The following is a 25,615-nucleotide window of genomic DNA, read 5'->3' on the forward strand; positions in this document are numbered from 1 at the left end:
CCCTCAGACTAGCAGAGTCAACATACTGGCCTTTCCCAATTCATTTTAAAAATAACATCGTGCAACCTCAACCATTCCACATCACGCGCTGTCCGCTTGGTACTACTCACGGTTGTCCTTGAGGAATAAAATTCGTATGTGCACCAGTTTTGAGAAAACGTTGTCGGCTGTGTTAAATGATCGAGCAATTGTAAATTAAACCGATTGTGACATTCACATGTAAAGTCCATGTTGAAACAATCACATCGTATCTGAAAGTATGTACACCCATCGGGCTCAGACGGAAAGCTCTTCAACCTCGCTCGGCTCAAGGCCATGACCAAGATTCCAGATTCGGGAGACGTTGATCAGGAACATGCTTTTTGCAGATTTTGCAGCTCTTGTCTCTCACACAGAACAGCAACTCCAGACACTCATGGACAGCTTCTTCGTGCCAGCCAGGGCTTCGGGATGACCATCAGTATCAAAAAGACAGCATGTTGGATGTCGTCCATGAGTTCACTTACCTGGGCTCCACAGTGAGGGACGACCTCTCCATGGACACTGAGATCAGCAGACGCATTGGCAAAGCAGCCTCAACTTTCGCCAGACTGACCAAACGAGTTTGGGAAAACAAAAAGTTGACCACTCACACCAAAGCAGCTGTGTACAGAGCATGCTTCCTCAGCACCCTTCTCTATGGTAGTGAGTCCTGGACACTTTAATCTGGGCAAGAGAGACGGCTCAACGCATTCCACATGAGGAGCCTCAACCTCGTTCCCAGGGACTTTTCCCCAGAGGTTGGGGGAACTTAAGGCGCATCCTTGGCATCAAATGGTCCGACCATGTGACGAATACCGATGTGCTAGCGAAAATGGGACTCCTTCTCCAGCAGCGCAGACTCCGCTGGCTTGGGCGTGTCAGCCGCATGTCAGACGGGCGAATCCCCCAAGACCTGCTGTACGGGCAACTTGGTGCGGGCTCTCGAGCTCAAGGACGCCCAAAGCTGCGTTTTCGTGATGTTTGCAAGATTGACCTCAAGTCACTGGACATCGATGTCAACACATGGGAGGACTTGGCGGCTGACAGAAGCAGATGGAGGCATGAGCTCCACACTGGCTTGGCCAGGTCTGAATTCATAATCGCGACCGAATTCACAATCATAATCATAAATCACGAAATAAATCACGAATTCATAATCGCGCGCGTGCGCGCTATGCAAGTGCCAGCCCATACCAGCGCCCGAGCAAGTGAAAAACGAGCAATTCACGTAAAACTAAGACTCTTCGTAAAACTAAAGTCCTGGGCCCAATTGTTCAAAGCCCGATTAAGCAAATCCTTGGTTATCGAGTATATTTACTAATCCGTAAGGATTCGTCCAAAACATTTTGTGCCTTAGTTTTGCCTTAGACTTTTCTTTAGCATTAGCTTAAAATGAACCTTTAAATCATTATAAAGCCTCGGTTAACTTTTAATCGGAGATTAGCGTTAATCGGCTTTCCAACAACCCGGTCCTGATTAACGCCACTTGGACTAACAGTTCCACATTTAAAAATCAACCGCATCTTCTGCTTCTCCCGGTATTCTTGGTTGGCTAGGCCTGCCTTCAAAACTGCAACCTTCAGATCTTCGAGTGTATGATTCGCTTGATTGAAGTGGGCGGGCACAGGAAGGTCATTTCTCCCATTGATGACATCTCTACGGTGCTTCCTGAACCTGCCCTGCCAACCTACGACCAGTCTCCCCGATATAAACTGTTGATATTGATGGACATTTGGTGCATCTTAAACAGTAAACCACGTTGTCCGTGATGCAAGAATAATGTCCTGTGACATTACCTGCCCTTTGGGTGTTGTTATTGTGGGAGATAGATTGACGTGGGGACATGTACGGCAAACGGTCCTGTTACCAGGGAAGGTTCCTGGTGGTTGGTTCGAAGGGTTTTGGGGTAGGTTGCTACTGACTTGCAAATCCTTCAGATTCTTTGCACGCCTGAAAGCTTTCAGTGGTGGTTTATTGAAGATCTTGCCGGTCGTGCTGCACAGGACATTATTATTAGGAATTTACCAGGTGCGGGTTTTGTATGCACTCCCCCAATCTCTTGCAGAAAAAACTGTAACCCTCTTCCTAGTGTGATCCAAAAAAGTTATGACCCTCCCCACACTAAAAGACATGACAAGAATTATTAAACGAGATCAAGCCCCACCTTGTTCTGTTCATAACAGAAAGCGTGTTGTCCTCCTCCCTGATCTTGTACAGGTAGCAACGCGAGAGGAACTGTCATAATCGTTTTCATCACTTTCCTCCTCTTCCTCAGAGCTAGAAGAGCCAATTTCTGTTCACACAAAATCCACCGCCTCATCTTGATCTTCATCCTCTCATGAAAGAATGGCTTCTGCCAGCTCGTTGCCACTGCCAATGCAAATTATTCTTGTTGTGTTGCCGAGTTTGCTGAATTGCTTATTATATGTCTTTGCACTTCAATCAATTTAGCTTTCTTCAAAGGATGGGACTTCAGATGATGGTCCTGTCATCCTCTCTTGTACTGTATGTATTTGTCCAACACTGCTGGGGTGGATCCAGGATCTTAGTGAAGGGGCTTTTTTGATAAATGTCCCGGGGGACATTTATCCCCGGGGAAAAAAATTTGAAATTAGGTCCTTGGATAGGTGATTTCCAGCGTTTTAAAGGATAATTGTAGGTTGTTTCATGCCTTTGAAACAATCTCTGTTTTTAGCTATTTTAAACATGGACTACGCTTAAATATTTAAAATAATCGAGACCAATCTTCAAAAATAAAACTGAAATTACGGTGATATATTTGAATTGACTAAAAAATCATGCTTGAGTTTCCTCAAAAATGGGATCAACAAGTAACATTCTCCGAGGTTGTTGTTCTGCAAATCTCTGAACTACAGCATCATAATCGACGGACTTTTCATAGTGAGTGCTCATTAGCGCCAAGCCAGAGAGTATCTCCGTTGTCATAGTGGTCTGCAGGTAACTCTCGTTTTTCATTTCAGTTTAGGGGGTTCGACCGAACCATCTGAAGCACCCCTGGATCCGCTCCAGCACTGTTTGCTCACTTAGAGTCCCATTATTGCACATACCAACCCAATCATAGTCTTGGTAAGTCATTTTAGCTTACCAAGACAATTTCTCCAGTCTCTCGTTCTTCCTCTTTTCCTTCTTGAGTTCCAACAATTTCAAGTGCTCCAAATATGAAATATACTGAAATTGCAGTCCGGAATGGACATAATGTAATCTAAAATGTGTATGACGCTGACTTGTAAAACGTAAAAAAACAAACGTTTATAAAAACTTTAACAAGACGTTTCGGCCAAAAATCTTCGGCCTTCGTCGGTTTAAAAATTACAAATAAGCAAACGCTTATCTAACGTGGCAAAAAGATTGGAACGGGGAACACATATGGCGGTTTTCAACAAGAAAATAAACTAAGTCTTTGGCCAGGTTAAAAATTCCCGATAATTTCATCTTGCCCGACTAGAAATCATCCCGAAGAGCTTCTTTTTAAAGCCAAAGACTGTCACCTCCTCAAGCAAAGCCCAAAATATGCCAGCCTTCGTCCAAGCCCGAGTAACTAACGTTTACCCGTTTAGCTGAAAAACAGGACTACTGGTAGCAAGCATATTCGACCAGGCAGCAACTGCACTTGGAAGACTTTTTCCCTCATTAGACTTAATGATGTCCTCAGGAAAACTTTGCTTAAGGAAGCCAAACAAAACGCTAGGGCTAATGAATTTCTTCTCAGCTAAGAGCGCGCCGAATTCAAAGCGAGTTCGTTGTGCCGTGTATAAACGTTTGAGAGAGAATGGGGCTAGCTGGGCAAAACAATTAAAATAATGAGTCTACATCGGGTAGTTTCGGGGTGGGGGGGGGGGGGGGGTAAGGAGAAGAATAGCTTTTGTCTTTAAAATGACTGCTGGTGACTCTTGTATCGTACATCCTTAAATTTAATGGGAAATAAAAAAAATACTAATAAAAAAAAAAACAAGTTATATGTTAAGAAAAGTTAACAAAAATCATAGATTTCTGAGGGTATGTTCTTTTAAATTCAGACAGATATTATTAGTATTTGGGCTCAAATTGTTCAGACGGCTTGATATTCTTCTTTGTATCATTAATCACTTCAAGATAAACTGTAGTAACCAAATAAAGAGGAAATGGTGCCTCCACAAGTTATATTTTAGGCAAGAAATCATGTCAGTTTATGAGTGACACAAAGCAAGGGCTAACTAGTTCGTTGCATCGTTCGTTGTTCGTTGCATCTGGCACTCTCTGCGAGACCGAAATGCGGGCAATGAACATATTGATGTTCCTGGAATTTATAGCTCACTCACGTGATCTGTTCTCTCGCGCGGTGATCGTTCGTTACGCGTCGTGATTGTAGCACGCGCATACTGTGAACCGTTAGATAATCTTAGATAAGCGTTTGCTTATTTGTAATTTTTAAACCGACGAAGGCCGAAGATTTTTGGCCAAAACGTCTTGTTAAAGTTTTTATAAACGTTTGATTTTTAACGTTTTACAAGTCAGTGTCATACGCATTGTTGTCTGACTACAACACTTTTCGCTTGACTTGCAAAAATCACATAGTTTGCCGCCAGAAAATTCACAAGCCTCCTTCTGGTATTCAATAAACATCTCTACAATTTGGAAATGGGTATCCAATGGATGTTTGCATGGTCACACTTGAGAATACAAGGCACATTCATGTGAGCTGGAATTATGTATACTGTTCCAACAATTAATGTGTGTTGAAATAACAGTTAGTGTGTGACTGATGTTACTTTAGAAAATTGTATGTTGCAGCTGGTTCTGACAGAAAAAAACCATTTTACCGTGTATAAGAATGTGTAGATACTAAAGTTTTGTTTGATTTCTAAAAAGCACATTTTCTGTGCAACAGTTGACATACATGTAGGCTTGTTGGGTTATTCAGGTTGATCATTATTGAACTTAAAAATGCTTACTGTGCAAGGGACTTATTTATTTATTTATTTATTTATTTATTTATTTTTATTTTAAGTGAACAGCAATGGTTAAAAAAAAAAAAAAAACAACAACAATAACAACAAAGTTATGGCCCTCCCCAAAGCCCTGCTTAAATTTTTGGTGACCTCCCGTTTTTGGTTGGATAAAATGTAATGGCCCTCCCCCCATTTGCACCATCCCTCTCTCCCCTCCCCCCTCTAATTAATGACAGGTTCCTTACTCAAATCTAAAGGATAACTCATCTCGGAAAGTTTGTTCGGCCTTAAAAATTGTAAAAAAAAAAAAAAACAAAAACAACAAAAAAAAAAAACAAATCGTCAAGGGAAAACTGCCCGTTTGCGAAAGATTGTTTTGCGGCCTTCCAGGAAACGTGCCACAGAGGAAGCTTGTCAGTCGTTTTACAAGGGCAAATATATCGAGCTACAACTTATCAAACATAAATCACCGTGAAATAATTATTTAGCCTTTACACATGAACAAGTTACAATTTTCAAAATAAATTAAAAAAGTCCGGGAATCTTGCTATTGTGGTAGCACCAGCTTTAGTTTGCATTAATGTATGCCTGCTTTACGCTTGTCCACTCGCGGTTTACACTTCAACTCTAGTTTTCAAATGTTGTATGTGTATTTACTCCCAGAGGTAATCGTATCTTAGAGACACAAACCAACAGTTACTTTAAAACTGAACGGTTTTTTAGAATGTTTCAATACAGATATAACTCATCTGGACTTTAAAATAAGATACTTATTTTCTAGTAAAATTCCTTTCTTTTGGCACATGGCTTAACTTTTGAGCGGAGTCAAAAATATTAATTTACCAGTTGCATGTTTAATCACGATCAGGTTTATGAAATGTTGACGTCAAAGTTGTCTTTGTGAAGTTTGTTTTTATGAGGGACACAATGGAGAGAAAAAAGTCATGACATATTTCTCTACTTAATCAGCGCAAATTCCAACAATAAAAGATTTCGATTTCAGAAGTTTTAGATTTATCAGTTAACATGGTTTCCCTGCCCTTTATCTTTTAACACACACTATCAGTGTTGGTTAGTAATAATACGCGCCATTTACCTTGACAGCTTTTGTTTCGCACGCAGACGATGGTCATTAAATATTCGATGCTTCATATGCAAATTAGTAAGAGCAACATGTATGCGCTCCAAAATTACTTCTTCTATTTGAATATTAATTCACTCTTCCTCAGACGCACGTTATTGTGTAATTGCAAGGGGGATTCCCTGGCTGGCACTGTGATTGGTTAATTTCGTGCATGCGCATGCAACACTTTATCATTTGAAATCTTTGTTGGATCGGCCATCACGGTCTCAACTGTTTGGTCATCTAATGATATGAGCAAGCAAAAAGAAGTAAGGCGCTGGTTTAACCTCCATTATACAAATAATCGTGCCCATCGAAGTTCTCAGATATGGGGGCGGAGTATGTGTGGTAAATTACTCCCCCCAAAATTGATCAGAACTTTTATTATTCCTGATCTATATCATATAGAGAAGGCCCCTTAAGTAATAATTTATTCGGTGTAATTTTAACAAAGACAGTTTTGCCTTGTCATTGTCAACAAAGTATAATTTATGCTTTAATCTTAAAAAAGAACGGCTTAATATCAACCAAAAAAGAATGATAGCATTTTTATTCAAGTTTGAGTCAAATCACATCCTCATCAAGTTTTATACCGGGTACACATTATATTACATGTTGCCATGGTAGCAACCATCCTCTTCTCGATCTACCTTTAACCCTTAAATCCAGATTTGCTTGTATAGAGTCGAACCTTCCCAAACAACCATCTCTCTTTACCGACTGCGACCACTTCCCACACATGCCGGCAAACCTAGACTTAGTTAATTCCACACGGGTACAACTGTTACGTGTTTCACCACATGATCACATATTTATTGACTTGAACTTCAACTTAGAGTTTTTAGTTTAAATACAAAAAGGAAGAATTAAAGAGGAAAAAGGTTAACGGATAATAAAACAAATATACACTGAACAGTTGATCAATATTACCTCATCTTTCTCTACCTAACTAATGGGCCAGGGGATTTTCCCAGAAAATACTTTCCAAGAAGACACACCGATTGGGATAGATACCCCAACAAGACATTAACCCTCACACATGCAGGAGTCCCAGTATGATGACCTCTTTGCTATCACAACGCGGCAATACTGAATTCAAAATTATACCAAAAGGTATACCAGCTTCTTAATTGCTATACCAGCGATTAAAAAAGGACGTGTCTCGACGAGGACTCAATTTTGAACAGATACAACTAAAGTGGAGTGCGTATCCATTTTTCTTATGCTTAATCCAATTATCATTTTAATATTCATGGTATTTTCAAAGTTTGGATTACCAACTTGTTGGGGGTATTAAAGCGGTAAGCGCCTTTGGACTGTCGGTATGAACAGCGGCTGGAGGCTGATCTCAGCATTTCTCCTTACTTACAGCTTGGTGTCATTGTTTCCTTAGCTTAGCTCCACACATTTAGAGGAACCTAACAGCATACTGAGGGTAGCCTTGCAAAGGACTAACTTCACACCCAGAGGTGGGTAAAATTTTTCCTAGTTGTTTCGCCAAGGAAACTATGTTCCACCTTTCTTCACCTTTGTTGGAGTAGGATACACTTTTTATGGTGAAATCATGTAAACCTTGACGATGTTTCATTGGGTGTACCTTACAGCAAAAAGCGCCACATTTTAATTCTCCTTTTAAGTGCCAATGTAAGTACCCATTTGGTAACGAAACGCTCACCAAATTAACAGTTACGCCCATCTTTTACAGTTGATGTGATGACTTACAAGATTTTATCAACTTAATAAATGTAGATGTAGCCCAGTCTTGACATTTACAATTTGCAAGTCATGAGTGGCATTAACAATACATCGACATTAAGTATTAGAAAAACAATCAGATGAAGGGCTCAATCCGGATTAACAGAAACATGAATGAGTTAAAGGACCAAAAAACAAAACAAAAGTAAATCAACTTATTATGGGCCATGAGGTTTATAGTTTGCGTATTTGAACAAAAGTGACACATTACTCAGTCATCGAGCGTGTAAAGTTAAATAGTACTTGTGGTCGACTGCGTGGCAGAAGATAAGTAAATCTCCAAATCCAGCGTGATATTTTGCAGGCCACCAATTGAAAGGGGATTCCCCCATTGTCTGTCATCTGATTGGGTTACTAACCGGATATTTTTAAAAGGCGTCAATTAATTTCGCCATGACCAGATGACATGAAACCATTGACTCTAAGGAGGATTCTACTGTTCTAGCAATTGTACTGTGCAAAAGCGACCACCGATTTGAAGCCGAATATTACTGATATTTCTGGTGCTGATGGATGGACCGTTACGTTACATAATTCTGATATTCACTAGCCATCCTCCACGTAGGCTTGCAAACGCCTACAGCGTGCCTCCCATTTCCACAACTGGTTGGACTTCGCTTCATCTGCACAGGACGTAAAAACCTTTTGCTCCTCTATAAGACCTGTAAACTAATAATGGTGAAGAAGCGATGAAAGGCGGCTTCAGTTTTTGACAACAACCTTGTTCAAACATCCAAGATGATCACGAAGTTTTTGCTGTTACGCAAAGAATTATGCGTCAGTTGTTTCCATCTACCTGAGCAAACTGCAGGGCATTTGCTCATGTTGTTAGTCCAGGGGATAGGGCATTAGCCTCCGGTCATCTGCCATCCTCGTAATTTTGACCTCAAATATAGATCAGTGGCTTTGTTTTAGCGTTGAGTTCGTCAACAAAGAGCCCAGCTTTCTCTAAGGAAGCCAGCACCTGTTTTCAGTTTCTATTTAACTGATAGAGTCCTACAGAGATGGCGGATCCACTGCGGAAGAAACAGATACTAGCCTGAATACAAGGCTCATAGATCATGGGATCGGCGAATACATGTGGCTGAAACACGAAAATAAAACGCCGGAGGGGAAACTTAGGCTGCCACTTGAAGAACACTGAAAATCAAGGGCAGGTTAATGTCACAGGACATTATTCCTGTATCACGGACATTTACTGTTTAACATGCACCGAATGTCTATCGACAGTTTATATCGGGGAAACTGGTCGTGGTTTGGCGGACAGGTTTCAGGGAGCACCGCAATCTCGTACCCAGAGTCTTCAGGCTTTTTGGTCAGCGGGGCAACGCCGGGAAGACTCTGGGGACATCGAAAAAATTCAATTTTTTTGATTGGCTGTCCCGTAACGGTTTCCATTGTTTTACAGCAGAAATCCTGCGGTGATAAAATTTGATGTCCCCAGAGTCTTCCCGGCGTTGCCCCGCTGACCAAAAAGCCTGAAGACTCTGGGTACGAGATTGGGAGCACCGTAGAGATGTCATCAAATGACCTTCCTGTGCCCGTCCATTTCAACCAAGCGAATCATACACTCGAAGATCTGAAGGTTGCGGTTTTGAAGGCAGGCCTAGCCAACCAAAAATACCGGAAGAAGCAGATGCAGTTGATTTTTAAATATGAAACTGTTTGTCCTAGTGGCCTTAATCTGGCCCCGGTTGTTCAAAGAGCGGGTAACTTTATCCACTGGATAAATCGCTATCCAGCGGAATAAATGCCATTCTTAAATTTGACATATGCTTTTACTCTATTCACAAATTATAGGACTATCAGGAAAATCTTGCACACATTTTATCTGCCGGATAGCGAACTATCCAGTGAATAAAATTATCCACCCTTTGAACAACTGGGGCTTTAGTTTTACGTGAATTGTTCGTTTTTCACTTGCTCGCGCGCTGGCAGGCGCTGCCACTTGCGTTGAACGTACGCGCGCGATTATGAATGCATGTAAGCTAATTTAACGAACTTTTTAACGGTATGGTTTTGTACCCTTAAGAAAGCAGCATTGCCGAAACGTCGGTTGAAACTGAATTAACAGCGTCAATTTTATAATCTGTAAAATCTCATTAATTAACTACGCTGCGCAGTATTTCAATTTTTATTACACAAATTTGACTACCTTTATAGTTGTACTGTTAAACTGCTGTTGAATGCCTAAGGGTTTGGGAATCTCTTGCTACTGAAGTTACTGAGATGTAGAGAAATCATTCCGAAAAACTGTAAGCACAGACAGAGTATGTATGGGATAGGTTAGTACCGAGCTTTATCAAATAAGTTTCATGCACAACCAAAATACACGTGACCCTATCCCTGAGCCCCGAGGCAGCTAATAAAAAACAAACAAAAAGACACACATAAAACAACAACAACAGCAACAAAAACCAACCAACCAATAAACAAATTAACAGTTAAAAAGAAACCTTTAAAATTTTCGACATTTCAGTCTTGAGCAAGGGAGCAGGGAGACTGGACGTTACTGAATTCACGCGAAATAGCTTCTTTTATCTATTAATTGTTTTGTTGACGCAATCCCAACGTTAATTCAAGTATTCTGAGTTTCTACTCCTCATCACTTTTGATTTTCCTCTCCTTAGTAAATTATAAATCGTACTGTATGCTGTCAAAGTGGTGGAAGTAATGCCGGAAGGATCGCTGAGAACGTTAAAATTCAGCAAGTGATCATGCGTTCAGATCTACGAACAGCAGATTAGGATGCTTTTAAACTGATGCCTTTTTGTATAAAAATTTATATTGGAATTCTGGTATTTCTCCACTTCAGTTTGCAAATAAACCTAACTGGATTAAATATACATGGAGAGGAGAGCGGCAGATGTACATGTGGTACGGTATAACTTATTATTGAATGGTAATTAGCAGTAATTACAAAAAGAAAGGATTAACTAATATATTTGCATAATCTTCAACGAAACGGTTCAGGGAACAGAACTTAGTGAGATAAACGGGAAAGTCCGTGCGCGAACTGATAAACAAATTTATAACCCGAGTCTCGTTTCTATAAATAGGTCATTGTCACGATTACCCAATCCGCGGACAGGTAGTTGTCAATAAAAAGCGAATTTGAATGGATTGAAATGAGAGTCCATGAGGGGTATTCCCTGGATTGCACTTTTGGCGCCAATTGTTGTACGGTTGCAAAACATTTTACCAAAGCATTCGGTAGTCTTAACTTGTTGCCTAACAATAAATCCATAAGTCAATGATGAAACGTTTGAATGCAAAGGACAACGCGACGCACAAATAAAATGTTCTGAATACTTTTCGCTGCCGGATCTCTCAGGTAGTGGAGATGCCAGACGTCACTTTGTGTGTAAGTATACCAAACTGATGCAGGGCTGACACTACGGCGAAGGGCTTATTTATTTGGGCCAATATTTCAACTAGTATCATTTGTCTTCTCCAGGGCCAGAATTACAATGAGAGAAAATCAATGAACGAAAAGTGCCGGATTAATTCATGCATAAGCAAAAAGGCACCATCAAAAAGAACTAAGCAGAAAATGATAATTTTAGATCCTCATTGTTTTGAAGCCTTGGCACTGATGGTGCCTCTTTGTTGCAAGCAAAACTTCAATCACATTACTGATTATTGAATCGGTAGGCTGTCATGTTGCAGTTCTCCTTAAGGATGAAGTTGAAGAAAGGAGGATGTTTGTAATTGAATTAGTTTGATTCTCTAGAGGTGTGAAAGTGATTATCTGTATCACCATAGTAATTCTCTGGTAGTTGTTAACAATGCATACTGATTAAGTTAATTGTTTTCTGGAAACCTCGAGGAGACTTAAAGGCAAGCTAGAAAAAAAAGTTTAAAATTCAGTTAAAATTATTACCCGAACTCAGTCAAACAAGAAAACAAATAAAAACAACTGAAAAACAAAACATGACAATAACAGAGGGAAAGTGCACGCAACGAGTAAAAAAAAATCCTTCAGAGCTTGTACAGACAATTGAAAAATCCATTGATACAAAATTACAATTAGAGATTCAGTATTTCATGATGCCTTGATTATTATTATTTTTTTAGAATTCCACCTAATGAAGAAAGCTTGAGAATTTGGCGGTGTACTTTGTAAATCAAATTATTTTCTTTCAAAAGTGGTGTCGGTCACGGTCGGTTCACCCCGAGGGACAGAAAGTCACGATATGTTTTATCACCAGGGAAGTTAGCAAGTTAGCGTTCTGCCGGACACCGAAAACTAGTATCATTTCAAAAACAAGGCATTTTTTCATCTGTGATTGTATCTCTTTATTTCAAAAACGTTTGAATTCCTGGCTTTGCTTGTTTGCTTGCAACAGCAGAGAAAAAGTAAATAAATAGAAAAAGAAGCCTTGAATTGCTGTAACAAATTAAAACAATTTTCGGGTTGTCTTTCTTAAATGATCAGCAACATGGTTAGACGGTGAAAGTGCGCGATATAACCTTATGGACTATCGGAGAAATTAAAGCAAAATACTTCTGAAATCGACCATACATGCCTCGCGATTATTTTTATTCAAAAACAATCCTTTGAAAATCTTCCACAAGGTCACCGCGATACCAACGGAATACATTTCCTGTGTTTACACTTTTTAGATATTTTCCCATTTAACAGAAAGCTTCTTTTATTACTGGTTCGAGCTCTTTAAATGATTAATGCATTCCTTCTTTTAAACCTACCTCTTAGCGCAAAATTATTTATTCGGTTTCGTGACAAACAGGCGCTATTTGGAACGCCTGGCAAACTTGGTGGCGCGGTAATAATTCAATCAGCTGACGAAAATTCTTCCACTTTACCGCCGCGTCACTTACCACTGGCCAATCAGCGCTCGTCATTGGAGGAGGAGCGGGCAGATTTGATTGGCGTGGCCACTTCATGGGGGGTCGTGTTGTTCGCGCAAGGCTATTGCAGATCTCTAGCATGCATGGCGGCATGCTATGGGCTCAGAGGCCACTGAAATTCCCCTTCTTAGAGACTTAGTGAAGCTTGCATGAAGAAACAAAATTGTGTCGTCTCTGAGAGGAAGCTATGTACATTTAAGAAAAATCGGATCCGAAGTCTTGATCGTTGTAGGGAATTGGAAAAGTGCGATGAGTTCAATAGTCGTTTTGCGTTTCTAGCTTCTTGACTGCGTTTGACGCGTTACTGAGTTGCAAAGGCGGAGCATATCTGTTCTGGAAAGTGTAGTGGATTGCTTTGGATTAAAATTATCCGAAGAAACTTTTGGAAACACAGCTTTGATTGCAGAACTTGAGACTGAAGGACATGTCTGGTGAGTAGAAATTTGTTTTGTTTTAAACTTGCATACGATGACGTGCTGTACTGTAAATCCGCAGAAACTTGAATTGTATTTCTTTCCCTCTTGTTCGTGCTTTAGACTTGTCTTATTCATGTTCTGATAAAAACCATTTTATTGATTAGTTCTGTGTAAATTGGCTGACGTACAAAACAACGTCTGTTTTTTCCTTGCATGTCTTGTAGCTGTATGTACTCGTCTGAGGGACGCCATTTTGTGCTAAGTCCAAAGATTGTGGCGCGTTCCAACTTTAAACTGTAATATCTCTCATAAACTCTAGAGGACCACGTGAGTTTATAATAAAAATCTCTGTTGGACTATCTTTTTTAACCAAAAAGATGAAAAGCTTTCTGGTAATACCTTTAAATTCGGGAAAACTATTGACGCTTCGCTATCTTCCCTTTAAACAGAACCGCGGCCATTCATGGGTTATGTTGCCAATAACAGTTGATTTTTCGTTCGATGGGCGTAACACACGGTTCAGGAATATAACAATTGGAACATTTGTGGAAGTAAAAATCTTCACAGCCAAGTACTTGAGGAAAACGTCTTTCGTAGATTGAATACACGAGAATCTTGTGATTCTTGAAATGCGAACAAAGGCACGAACCAATGTTCTAGCGATATGAATAATTACTGCATATGACATAAGATGGCGGATGTACGGTGGGTGAAAAATCGAAAAAGGTCATTTCTTTTTAGCAGACGCATTTTATTTTGCATGTATTTTTGGTCTGTTTTAGACCGCTACTGCACCGCTTATAAGTATCGCGAAAAGATGTCGTTCGTGAAAATGTTCTCGATACGTTTACCGGGCGAAACATCTGCGTTCTTTGCGATTTTGTATTATTTATGAATGTTCATTTGTTGTTCTATCGGAGTTTCCCCGTGGAATGGAGCACGGATGAAATACGTACTAATTTTAGTTGGAGTCTTTTCTATAAGAAGAGTCCGACTTGGCTATGCTTTCGATGACCATTTGCTTGCAAGTTTTATATCGCCATGGCTTCTCTTCAATTCAGTTTACTCGTACTAAACGATCATTGATGCAGAGCTATCAGCTAAGACCAACGTTGGGAGAAAAAAATAAAGCTTAAACTGTTCAAGATGACTGAAAGTATGATTTATTTTCATGATAATAATCCATCAGCCAGACAACGCCTTGCAAACTCTGGTCTCCAGAGCTGGAACGATCACAATTCAACATGTGTTTCAAAATATCTAAGTGTTGCATTCTTGGTTTTCTTATTTATTATTTTCTCTCTCCTAATTGTAAAGCTTGTGTTCTCACTTTTCAGGACGATCAAAGCGAGGCCCTGGTAGACCAAGAACCACAGAAATTTTGGTGAGTTGTTTCCACCGTTTTTCTTTTGTAGTAAATAAGGTTAGAAGGTTAAAACTTTGCTTGGTTATCCGAACCTGTGGCATTAATTTTATCACGAGCTCTATTCCTCGTATGTCTTTGGTTGTGTTCGGACCGTTTCCTTGGCTAATCTCTGTCTGCTAGAATTTCAACTTTTTTTTGTGTCCAATCGACATACTGAGGAATTTATTAGACTTAATCCAAGCGTGTTAAAATAGAAAATTAAACTGAATTCCACTATTTGTTTAAGATAGTCAGAGCAAGAGGCTCTACATAACTTTTGGTTCTTAGAAATTGGAAATAATGCAATGCTTGTCTAGAAAACATTTTTTCACCTGTACGGAAAATTTGATATATCGTCTGTTCGACTGTTTTAAAGATTTTTTTTGTTATTTTTGGATCACTATATACGATTTCATCTGACAGGTTCTCAGTTTACAACCAAAATTTTTTCTCACACAAAAGACTTTATAGGTTTTTGCAATAGCACTCTTTCAAGTTGTGCTGCTGCTTACAAGTTTGTGGCTAAGAGAGACACAAAGTAACCTTAATGAAGTATCAAGTGAAGCATCTTGCGTTGTCGCTCAAAGTTTTGCTCAATCTATTGGCCTTACTATAACATAATATGGTCCTTCACATTGGCCCTAATTATCTTATTCTGTAATTGGAATGACTTAAAATCACTCACATAATTGTCGTGGTTTTTTTTTTTTTTCCGCTGGCTGAAAAAGCAATAATTATGGTTTTTAGTTTGGAAACTGTGACCGGGTCTGTTAAATTTCCTCTGTGTCTATTCCAAATTGGATTCTAAATTTCCTTGCCAATGTTTGACTAATGAAGGCCTGTAATTTACTGTGCAGGAAGCTAACAGGAAGTAGAGGAGATAAGATGTTCAAGGAAGTATTTGACAATTTTCAAGTTCTTCCATCTGGGAATTGGATTTATAGTTTAACTTGAAAGTGTTTTCCAAATTCCACGATACATTTTTACAGATGTGAAGTTGACATATATTAATGTACAGAACTATTTTGGATTTTTGACAGATACAGATACAGTTCAAGTAAATTGTTTTTTAGCAACTTCCCTGTTGTTTTTGTGACATCTTTGAATTAGAGTGATGTCGTGAATATCTTGTTAGGGCTTAGAAATATTTACGTTATATTTGTTGTTGCCTGTGATCTCCTGTCACTGACATGAACAAATACTTGCTCTTTAAGAATGATCTGTCTACTTTTTATTGTATTTCTGTTTAATATGTTAATTTCTGAGGTTTTGGGTTCATTGGTACGATAAATAGGCTATTTTAATGCAAAAAACCTCAAAGAGCATAAGTCTTGGTGCAATGGTGTCCTTGTTTATCCTTTTTTTAGTATCTTAACAGACAAATTGAATTTTTGTCACCTTTAGAAAAAAAATTAATTTCTTTGTGTTTTGTTTCCACTTATTTTGTATTTCTTGGCTGTAAACCTAGTATAAGGAAAATAAAAATTGACAGGCAGACATCACATATTTTTGGCATTATGTCAAAGTTATGACAATGCAATTTTTGCTGTGTTTTACAACTGTTTCTTCACCCTTATGCAAGGGGCTCATGGCAAAAAATTATTTTTAAGTAACATTTTAACCTATTTCTTGCATAGCACATGTAATTGTGATTATTTAGCTCATTGACCTCAATAAAATTTTGCATAGTTTTGTTTGTAACTTTCTTGAATGCTCATGTATTATTTTTCTGATGGACTGCAGTCACTGAGCCCGTATCCAAGCTCTCCACTAACACCAGACTCTGAAGAGAACTTCATAATGAGCATGAGAGAAGAGGGCCGTTCAACAAGGGTGCGAAACAGACCAAAGCCTCAGCCTGCAAAGAAGACCAGAGTCAACGCTCACAGGTACTGTGTATTTTTTTTAAACTTGTTTAATTCACTTGTGAACACTGTATTGTAAAAGAACTCATCTAACCATTTGTTTTTGGGTCGTTATGACACAATAGTCTCCAATATTTTCATGTAATCCAGTGAACAATATAATTTGCTTGAGCATGTATTACATTATACCACTTGATTATAGTGTAATTTTATTTTCGTGGAAGAAATGTGTTTTGTTGTTCCATAAAGCCATTTTTTGCTGTATCTTTTTAGTTACTGTGTCAAAGGTTATGATATGTTTAACTTAATTTTTTTTAAAGTAGACTGTGATGAATATTATTTACTTAACAATATTGTAACCTATTAAATTTGTCAATTATCCCTGTAATTTGTCAGGGATTAAAATCTTTCCTGTTTAACACAATGGGGATTCCTATTCAAATATAGTAAATAAACATATGCCTGACTGAGCATGACAACTGGTTTTACATAGAAGAACATTTGAGAGTGTTATTTTCTAATATGAAAGGATAATTATGTAATTCTCATCTCATCCAAATTGTTCTGTAAAAGTTAACTTCAACATCAAAGAAAGTAAATATTCTTTGTCTTTCAAAGGAATTAAGTCTGAGTTAACCCTAAATTGCTGTCTCTGATCATTACTCTGCAAGTTTTTACAGTAGAAGTCAAAAGCATTCAATCCATTCTGTTTCTTGCCAACTTCGTAAATTAAAATAACCTTTCCACTTCACAGAAAACTGTGACTCTGGTCCTTTGTCACGGTTCATTTAATCTTCCTTGATCTGTTTGTGTTTCAGTTAAATTTGAGTTGACCATTGCAAGTGTTATTGTCCTCTTAAGTCAGTCACAAGTTACTGTATTTTGTGTTATTTTATTTTCAGTAAGTTGAAATCTCCTATCAAATCCTCACCCATTGGTTCCTGCACTGAGCATAACCGTGATAACCATGACATCAATCCAAATCATGGCGATTTGATGGTAAGGAAAATGTACTGTTGGGCCCTGTTTCTTTTTTAACAGAGCAGTAGAATTTTAAGTACTTATCACTCTTGGGTTCCAGCCCAGTCAAAATGTTCCAGTAGCTGGCAATTTTGCTGCCTTCAATGAAATATCTGTGGCCTGTTTCACACCAAAAATTAATATTACATCTCAAAAATTAATACTAGGTGTCAACTAGTTGCCCACTACTCAATCCATCTTGCCTACTACTCAAAACAATTTTGACTGGGCTTGGGTTCTGAAAACTTGGTCAGCTAGGGGAGGTTAAAAATGGTTTCAAACAAGTTTTGATTGGGGAGCTGTTTACTGAGAGACATTCAACTCTAATAATAAGTTATAAGATAATTCAAAGAGGCTAGCTCACTATATTTTAAACAAGCTATCACTGAACTCTCACAGCTGAAGAACATTTAAAACTATAACTATTAAGATGATTTGCTGTAATTGGTGGGAGATGGTAACATGGAAAAGAGAAGTAAGTAATAAGTGATAAGTAAATTAGTGAAGAGACAACTTGAAATAAAACCCTTATAAAGGAAGGCAAGAGGGAAATTGGGTTGACAGCAATAAGAAGCATTTTTTTATTTTGTGTTTGTCAGACTTATAGAACACAAAATGTAGGTAAAGTTACTTGTAGGCAGAAACTGAAGGGCTGAGAGCAGTTTTAGTTTTAGCTCACATTCACCGGATTTTTTGCCTGTGGCCTTGAATTCCTTCAGGAAACATTGCTCCAATGTTTTATCGACAGTTACAGTTTTGTAAAATAATTTAGAGGCTGTGTGAAAAGAATAGCCCTAATTGTGTTGATTTTCGTTTGTAGGTAGAAATAGTCATGCCACTATTTTTTTATTCAAATTTAGATTTGTGATAATTTGTCTCCCCTAACAGGAGATGTCATCTTACTCTGTGCAGGCTCTGGATGGGTCAGGACAGCCGCTGTATGATAGCTTGACATCTGATGGCTTAAGAGTTACCAACAGAACAGACATGGAGGACAAGTTGTAAGTCCTTTATCCATCTTTTATGTCTGTCATCTCTGTTTATTGCATTCAACAAAGGAACCACAGGTTAAATATTGTATTGGAAGACCTGTGGCATCTATCGTGAAGTAAAATGGAGGTTTTTGTCTCTTTCTCTGTAATGTTAGAAGAAGATTTTTTCAGAGCTCAGAAGTGGTCTATACAGTAGTTGCCTTGCTTTTATGAAGCCTGTTGGCTTCACTTTCAAGACGTCAAAACACACTCCTATGGGTATAATCTTTAGTGGGTATTATTTCATCGGTCTGATGACATGATATGTATAATAAGCAAATTATATTTAAAAGTAACTTACAAAGTTGTATTGTATTATAAGTCAGGAATTATTTTAAGTAATACTGTTAATGCTTTGTTACCCAAGATTTGGGGTTAGTTGACCATCATTATTGCTTTATCCATATTTCACATGGTGCCTCCTAATACAAAATAGTTTTTGCACAGTTTATGACTATGCGGGAAAAAAAAAGAAAATTGAGGGTAACCACGCATTTTTCAGAGATAATTAAGCAACAATAATTCAAAAAAGTGCCAAATACAGAACAATGTGTGGCATTTTTTTCCCAAAAATAGAAGCTCGATTATTTCTGAAAAATGTGTGGTTACCCCTAATTTTCTGATTCCAATAACTCTTGCCAAGATCTGCTTTACCCATGTAGTTATAAACCATGCAAAAATATCTCTGTTTTAGCAGGCACTGCTGTTAAAAAACCCAACTTTCTTGAACCATCCTGTGATGCGCAGAATGTATGCGCAGTTGCAAAAGGATGCACCATCCTTAGGAGCATTTCAGAATCCACATCAATAAGTACAGTTGCCCTTTATATTTACGGTCCTTTTACTCAAGTGCTGCACAACCTTACTCCTTTGCCGGTCAATTTTCTTTTTAAATAGGGCCAAGAGCAAAGTTTGTTCATTCTGCAACTGTGGTGTGGAGATGCGCATGTTTCATGGCAAACTGCAGAGATATGCACCAACTCCAGGATTCAATGCCAGCAAGAAGCTCCAAAACAGACTCCACCGGCAGAATAGTGGCTGTGACCCCTTCAGAGACCGGCTAGATTTAGATCCATTGGACACAGGACAGTTTGTTGAAGATCAGCCCGAACCTCAGCCAGTTGTAACTCGCCGTGGGCCTGGCAGACCCCCTGGACGTGGTAGAAGGAAAGGAATCGTTGTAGTTGGTTTGCCACTGAGATCTGGTACCCAGGAATTGACAATTGATAAGACGACGTATGGAACTGCGAGAGAGAAGGAGCTAAGTGATGTGTTTGAGGAAGATGGCTACACTTGGGCTCATCATTGTTGTGCCGCATGGTCTGAAGGAGTCAGCCAAACTGATTCTTATGATTTAATAAATGTTGATAAGGCTGTTGTTGACGCTTTATCTGAGGTAAGAGCATTGTGTTGGCTGGCACAATTCTGTTTTAGTATAGCTACCACTGTCAACAAAAATCTACACTTCACGGAAGAAGCCCAACCACCCCTTCCTCCCTAATCGAAGTTGAAATAACCAAAAACATGATTTTGCTTGGGGTCCTCAAAATTTTGTACTGTCCACTTTGTTGGTGGTATAAGGCTTCAAGGCTTCTCAATAGTTTTGTCTCGGATTGTAGTTATATGGTTAAGGCTGTCCAGTGTCCTGTCTTCAACTGGCCAGAGTATTCATTGAGTGGATAACTTTATCCAGTGGATAAGGCGGAGCAAGTGTACTCAATTAATGTTTTTGGCAAGATTTCTGCATACTAACCTCTTACTTCATTATACATATGCTCTTGTCTATTCACAAATTAAACAGTAATATGGAAGTTTCCTGCACAGTTAATCTGCCAGATAGTGACTTATTCAGTGGGTAAAGTCATCTAGCCTTTAGATGATTTGAGCCCGGTGTATAAATAGTGCATAAACCAATTTTGGTGGTTAGTGGGGCTATTTAGCATTTCTCACCCAAGTTGGCTTGGAAACAGACAAGTGTTATGTGCAAGTTAACTTTGTTTCATTTGTAATTTTCAATTTAATTATTGTGTAATTCACTTGCATTACATTTTATTCCATAGCGTTGCAGTCATTGCAATCGATTTGGTGCGAGTGTGGTTTGTCAGATTCCGCGGTGCGGCAAGACCTACCATTATCCCTGTGCTGCCAGTAGTGGCTCCTTTCAGGTCTGTCCTGTTCACTCGATTTCAACATACTTGCATCTATAGGGTTCTCATTAGTTAGTTAAAGTCTTTATTGAAAATCATCATGGGAAGCGTACATTCGAATTTACAATCATGTGTAAGAATACATTCATATTCCTAAAATGTGCAACAGAATGTATTTCATTATTTTATTTTTTAAGACAACACTAAGTATGGTAAGTGTCAGGTACGATAAAACAAGCATATATTTAAAGTAAAGTCATGTTAAATCGTTTAGTGTGCACAGATGCCGTGGTAACTGAAAGTTGTAGGAGGTAGAAGCTGATATAGTGGGCCATTAGGGTCAGTGGATAATTGTGACCAAAGGTGCCTGTGACTGGTATACTTTTAATTTTGGATTCCCATTTTAATTAAAACAATTTTGATATCCTTGCAGGACATTAAATCCATGACTATGTTGTGCCCAGATCACTTGGAAGATGCAGGACGTCTTGGTAAGTAATTTAAGAAGTGAGAATCCTCTGTGGTCTCTAGTTTAGAAATGTTGTTGTTAGGAAAGAAGTTACACACAAAAGTGGGCATGCAAGTTGACTCCCAAGGGATACCTTCATGGATAAATGGCTGTCTGAAAATAACACAAATGGTCGGAAGGATCTCATTCATCAGAATAACGAAAGAAATTAATAATAATAATAATAATAATAATAATAATAATAATAATAATAATAATAATAAATAATAATAATTAAAGTAATAATAAATAATAATAAATAAATAAAATAAAATAAATGGTTTCATTAGAAGCCGGCAACCGGCAAAAATCGCCACCTACTTTGTCAGAATTTACCTCTTACCTTCGCCGACTTTGTCTTTATTTTTACTCAAATTATTAAAAAAAAATTTCAACAGGTCACAGCCTACTTTAGTTAGCTCAGAAGGGTATTTCAAAACTTATTGAAACCCCTGCAGTAGCATTAATATCATATTCGTCTCTGCCAGTAGTCAAAATGGCACTGTCTACAATGTAGCTGCAGGTAGGGGGTGGTCAAGTCCACAAGGAGGTGTGAAGGGCCTTTTTGGATGTGGAAATTTGCAATTCTTTTGGAGTTTGAATGTCTTGACGTTTTTTTTTTTTTAGTGTAAGATTGGTACTACTTGGCGGGGGGGGGGGGGGGTGGGTCAACACTCTTGGGCTTGGTTATTGCCCCTGGGTATTTTTCTGGGCATCAGCTAATGACTTCATTCATGCCATGCCATGCCATGCCTTGATATTAAAATATGGGAATTGTGCCTTCGTAGACTGTGAGAAAATTCTGATGTATTGTTTTGTTACCTCATACTATTCTAACTTCCAAATAACAGTCATAAGTAATCTTGTTTGTGATACTGTTACTTATTTTCCTAGCGGGCAGTGAAGCAGAGTGCGTCCTCTGTGGGGAAGCTAAAGATTTTGCTGATCAAATCTTCTGCACAAGCTGTGGCCGTCATTACCACGGACGGTGCTTGGAGCCATCTGTTGATTTGACTTCTGTGATCAGGATGGGCTGGCAGTGCCCAGATTGTAAAGTCTGTCAGGGTTGCAGGTTTGTTCTTTGCTTTGTGACAGTTACATGTACATTTTTAAAACCCCTTTCTCCCTATAATTCCAGTCTTTAATTAGAACAATAAGAGACAAAAAAAGCCGTAATTAGGGAGGTAAATGGCAGGGACATTATATATTAGGCTTTTTTTGAAATATGAAAATTCAGTGAGGCCTAGAGGACATGAAGAACAGCAATGAATAAACAGTGTGAAGCTGAAAGGAGCATATATTGAAAGAAGCATATTGCATCACCTGTGGATTTATGAGACCCCTATTCCTTTATGACATTGTGAACTGGCTTGTCACAAGATGTTACTTGTAGCGTAAAGGGCACATTTTAATGATCAGGGCTGAGTTGCTCGAAGCATGGTTAGCGTTAACCATTGGTTAAGAGGTATTAAAACCTATAGGTTGTTATGGTATTTAACCCGGGTTAGCGCTAACCATGCTTCGAGCAACTGGGCCCTGGATTAACTGTTCAACTTACACTAATCCACCATAGATTGATCGTTCTGTGCCCTATTTGTATAGGCAGAATCATAAATATATAAATAAGCATATCATGGTCAAATTCAAGGACATGTATCACTGACAATGGTTTGAAGAGTGATAAAGATCCAGGCAATATTTCAAGCATTTTTATTAATAATTTCCACAACAGTAACTCAGTCTTCTATTTCAACTAGCACTTGTCAGATAATAGTGCTTTTGTCAACAGTACTAAATGGACTAACCTTGAGCCCTCTTCCCAGGTAAAGCAAAGTCGACACATGACAGTTAGTGTCCGTCTGTCCCCTTTCCTATTGAATACCATGACCTAGGGAGTCTGTCCTTGAAAAAATGGAACATGTACCAGAGCATGAGATGGATGTAGGATGACAGTGGCCTGGGTCGATATTATTATTAAACAGAAACGTTGGATCAAAGTTAACATTGAGTTTTAAACTTTACAGGCAGCCTGGTGATGACAACAGGATGTTAGTTTGTGACTTGTGTGACACTGGGTATCACACATACTGCCTCGACCCCCCTATGAGTACAATACCCAAGACTGGATGGAAGTGTCTGGTTGGTTATCTTAATTTATTTTTTTGGCATTGATTATGAATAAGGAACTCTGTCTCCAAGAAATGACTTACCCTACTAGTTCAGTACTCTTGAGGAGGAACTTTACAAAGTCCCCTCCTTCGTCCTGGATCCCCTCTCAGGGGATGGCTGATGATAGGTGCATTAGGTACAACATAGTTATTAATTCAATGCCTGAAACAAACAAGCAAACAAACAAATGAACAACAACAACAAAAACAAAAAAACACCAAGGTTAGGACTTGTGTTCTTGGATAGTTCAATTTACATTGTGGTGCTTGGGCAAACTGTTGAGGAGGAAGTAGCAACCTCCTAGTGAGCTCATTATAGAGAAGGTAGTGAAGCTCTGGTTTGATGGGTTGCTGAATTTGGTTTACGTGTAGTTTGTGTATAATCAACAAACATCTTTCTTGCTTCCTTAGAGTTGTCGTCGATGTGAAGACTGTGGTTCAAATACCCCTGGAGGAGGACCTACTTCTCGCTGGCACCACAACTTCTCTGTGTGTGACAGTTGCTATCAACAGCGTAATAAGGGCCTGTTTTGCCCACTGTGTGGGAGGGCTTACCGACAGTTCACTGATGTCGCCATGGTGCAGTGTCTTTACTGTGAGAAGTGGATTCATGCTAGCTGTGATCACATTGATAGAGAGGATTATCAAAAGTATAGTTCCAAAGATCTTCCCTATGTCTGTCCCAAATGCAAACCAAAGAAGGGCTCTCTGCAGCTGTTGGTGAGTGTTATTTGTATCTTGCTTGTGGATTCAGTTGCTAACAAAGGCAGAGGGAAATAATTCATTTATTGTCTCTCTCGCAAAAGTTAATCTAATCAGGAAATTGTTATGGTTAATCAATTTAATTTATCCATTTAACAAGTGACAGTTTCTTAACTGTGTTGTAAAAATGGACATTGTAACAATAAAAATACAGTCTTTGTGTAATCGCTTTTGACCAACTGGTGTTGTAAACTTGAGAGCGAATATATTTTTCTGATTGTTTGTTTAGTTTGTATGCCATTTCAGTTTTTCGAAAAAAACTTTGATGATGTACTATATGTCACTATTAGAAGGCAAGAAAACCAACTGATTGAAGCTTATTCAAACTTACATGTACCTGGCAGATGATTTTAACACTCTCCCCAAAGGTCAAAGAAACTTGTTGAGTATGTAGTAACACTCCTTTGTTGATGATTGCAGGACAAGAATCATGGAACTGAGCTTGGCTTTAATGACCCACCCACTGATGAAGACATGTCATTTGACTATCCACCAGAAGACAAGCGTACACTGACAATGGCAGCTGGACGCATGAGCCCTTGTAACATGGATGATGGACTTCTTTTACCTTCCCATCTGGATGATCTGAATCCTCTGCGGCACTTTGATCCTGTCCTGGATGTCACTGACACTGAGACCATTCCTATTCCCAATCTCGACAACATTGAGCCTGAGAAACTGTCTTTGGGTGAGAAACTGCCGCTGGATGAAGAAATGGAAGTGGTTGTGAAGCCTGATAATGAATTGGACATGCTAGCAACACCTGCTGATCTTACTGATTCCTGTTCATTGCCGTCATTTTCGGTAATGGACCGGCATCTGTCAGAGCCAAAAGCACCCCCGCCTATCTACTATCAACATCGTAATTCCTATATTACACCTCCGAAGGTATCAGGGAAGAGAAAACTGACTGGCAAGATTAAGGTTTGTATACTCATACTGACGAAATTCAACAGTACCAGTCACTTGTACTGGAGGGTTACAGGTGTCAAATTTAAGAAATCTATGGCATAAATTTTCCCCTGCTTCATTGACTTTGTTGTTTCTTTCTCCAGTCCAAGGCAAGTGGAACTCCTGCGCGTAAGAAGTCAAAACATGGTAAACCAGGTCGTCCGCCCAACAAACTGAAGAGTAAAGCAGTACCACAGACCTCACCGGGCAAAGAAAATGTGGTGAGTAAAATAAGCTGCTGTTCTGTTTAGGGAGTGGTAATTTAATTATCAGTTGTAACTGGACTATTGTTTATTCACAGGCAAGCGCTGCAAACACAGTAGATCAGACAAACCAGGAAGAGGAGTCTGAGAGCCTGCACACCACCCTGGTGCTCTTTTCTGCAGATGATGAATTTACCACAAAGCAGGACATGTGTCTGTGCTGTGGTAGTTTTGGCAAAGGTTCAGAGGGTCAGCTGATTATGTGCTCACAATGTGGACAGTCTTACCACCCTTACTGTGTTGGTGTCAAGGTAGAGCAGACTTCTTTTCAGCTTAAAACTAGTATAATTATAGAGGTTGTCCATATTAATTACTACACAGACAGTACATTTTTTCAAAGTCTTTAATTAACTGAGCAT

The 25,615-nt window shown here is 38.9% G+C and overlaps 1 protein-coding gene across 3 annotated transcripts in view; it reads left to right on the plus strand.

Moving 5' to 3' along the window:
* The first annotated feature begins 12,760 nt into the window (after nt 1-12,760).
* LOC146488681 (histone-lysine N-methyltransferase 2C-like) overlaps nt 12,761-25,615 on the plus strand; it is a 40,506-nt gene continuing 27,651 nt past the window's right edge. For 2 of the 3 annotated variants that reach the window (XM_085119327.1, XM_085119344.1), the window contains exons 1-14: nt 12,762-13,151; nt 14,474-14,520; nt 16,285-16,430; nt 17,309-17,405; nt 18,315-18,427; nt 19,355-19,853; nt 20,518-20,622; nt 21,038-21,095; nt 22,007-22,184; nt 23,137-23,251; nt 23,692-24,000; nt 24,463-24,966; nt 25,098-25,214; nt 25,295-25,507. In XM_085119327.1, the coding sequence (XP_084975453.1) occupies nt 13,145-13,151; nt 14,474-14,520; nt 16,285-16,430; nt 17,309-17,405; nt 18,315-18,427; nt 19,355-19,853; nt 20,518-20,622; nt 21,038-21,095; nt 22,007-22,184; nt 23,137-23,251; nt 23,692-24,000; nt 24,463-24,966; nt 25,098-25,214; nt 25,295-25,507 (2,508 nt within the window). In that variant the 5' untranslated portion in view covers nt 12,762-13,144. Of the gene's footprint in view, nt 13,152-14,473; nt 14,521-16,284; nt 16,431-17,308; nt 17,406-18,314; nt 18,428-19,354; nt 19,854-20,517; nt 20,623-21,037; nt 21,096-22,006; nt 22,185-23,136; nt 23,252-23,691; nt 24,001-24,462; nt 24,967-25,097; nt 25,215-25,294; nt 25,508-25,615 lie in introns of all 3 variants that reach the window. The other variant, XM_085119335.1, reaches the window with a different exon arrangement.

The sequence above is a fragment of the Pavona decussata genome, unplaced genomic scaffold, assembly GCF_977016875.1.
Source record: "Pavona decussata unplaced genomic scaffold, jaPavDecu1.1 SCAFFOLD_9, whole genome shotgun sequence".
Lineage (NCBI taxonomy): Eukaryota > Metazoa > Cnidaria > Anthozoa > Scleractinia > Agariciidae > Pavona > Pavona decussata.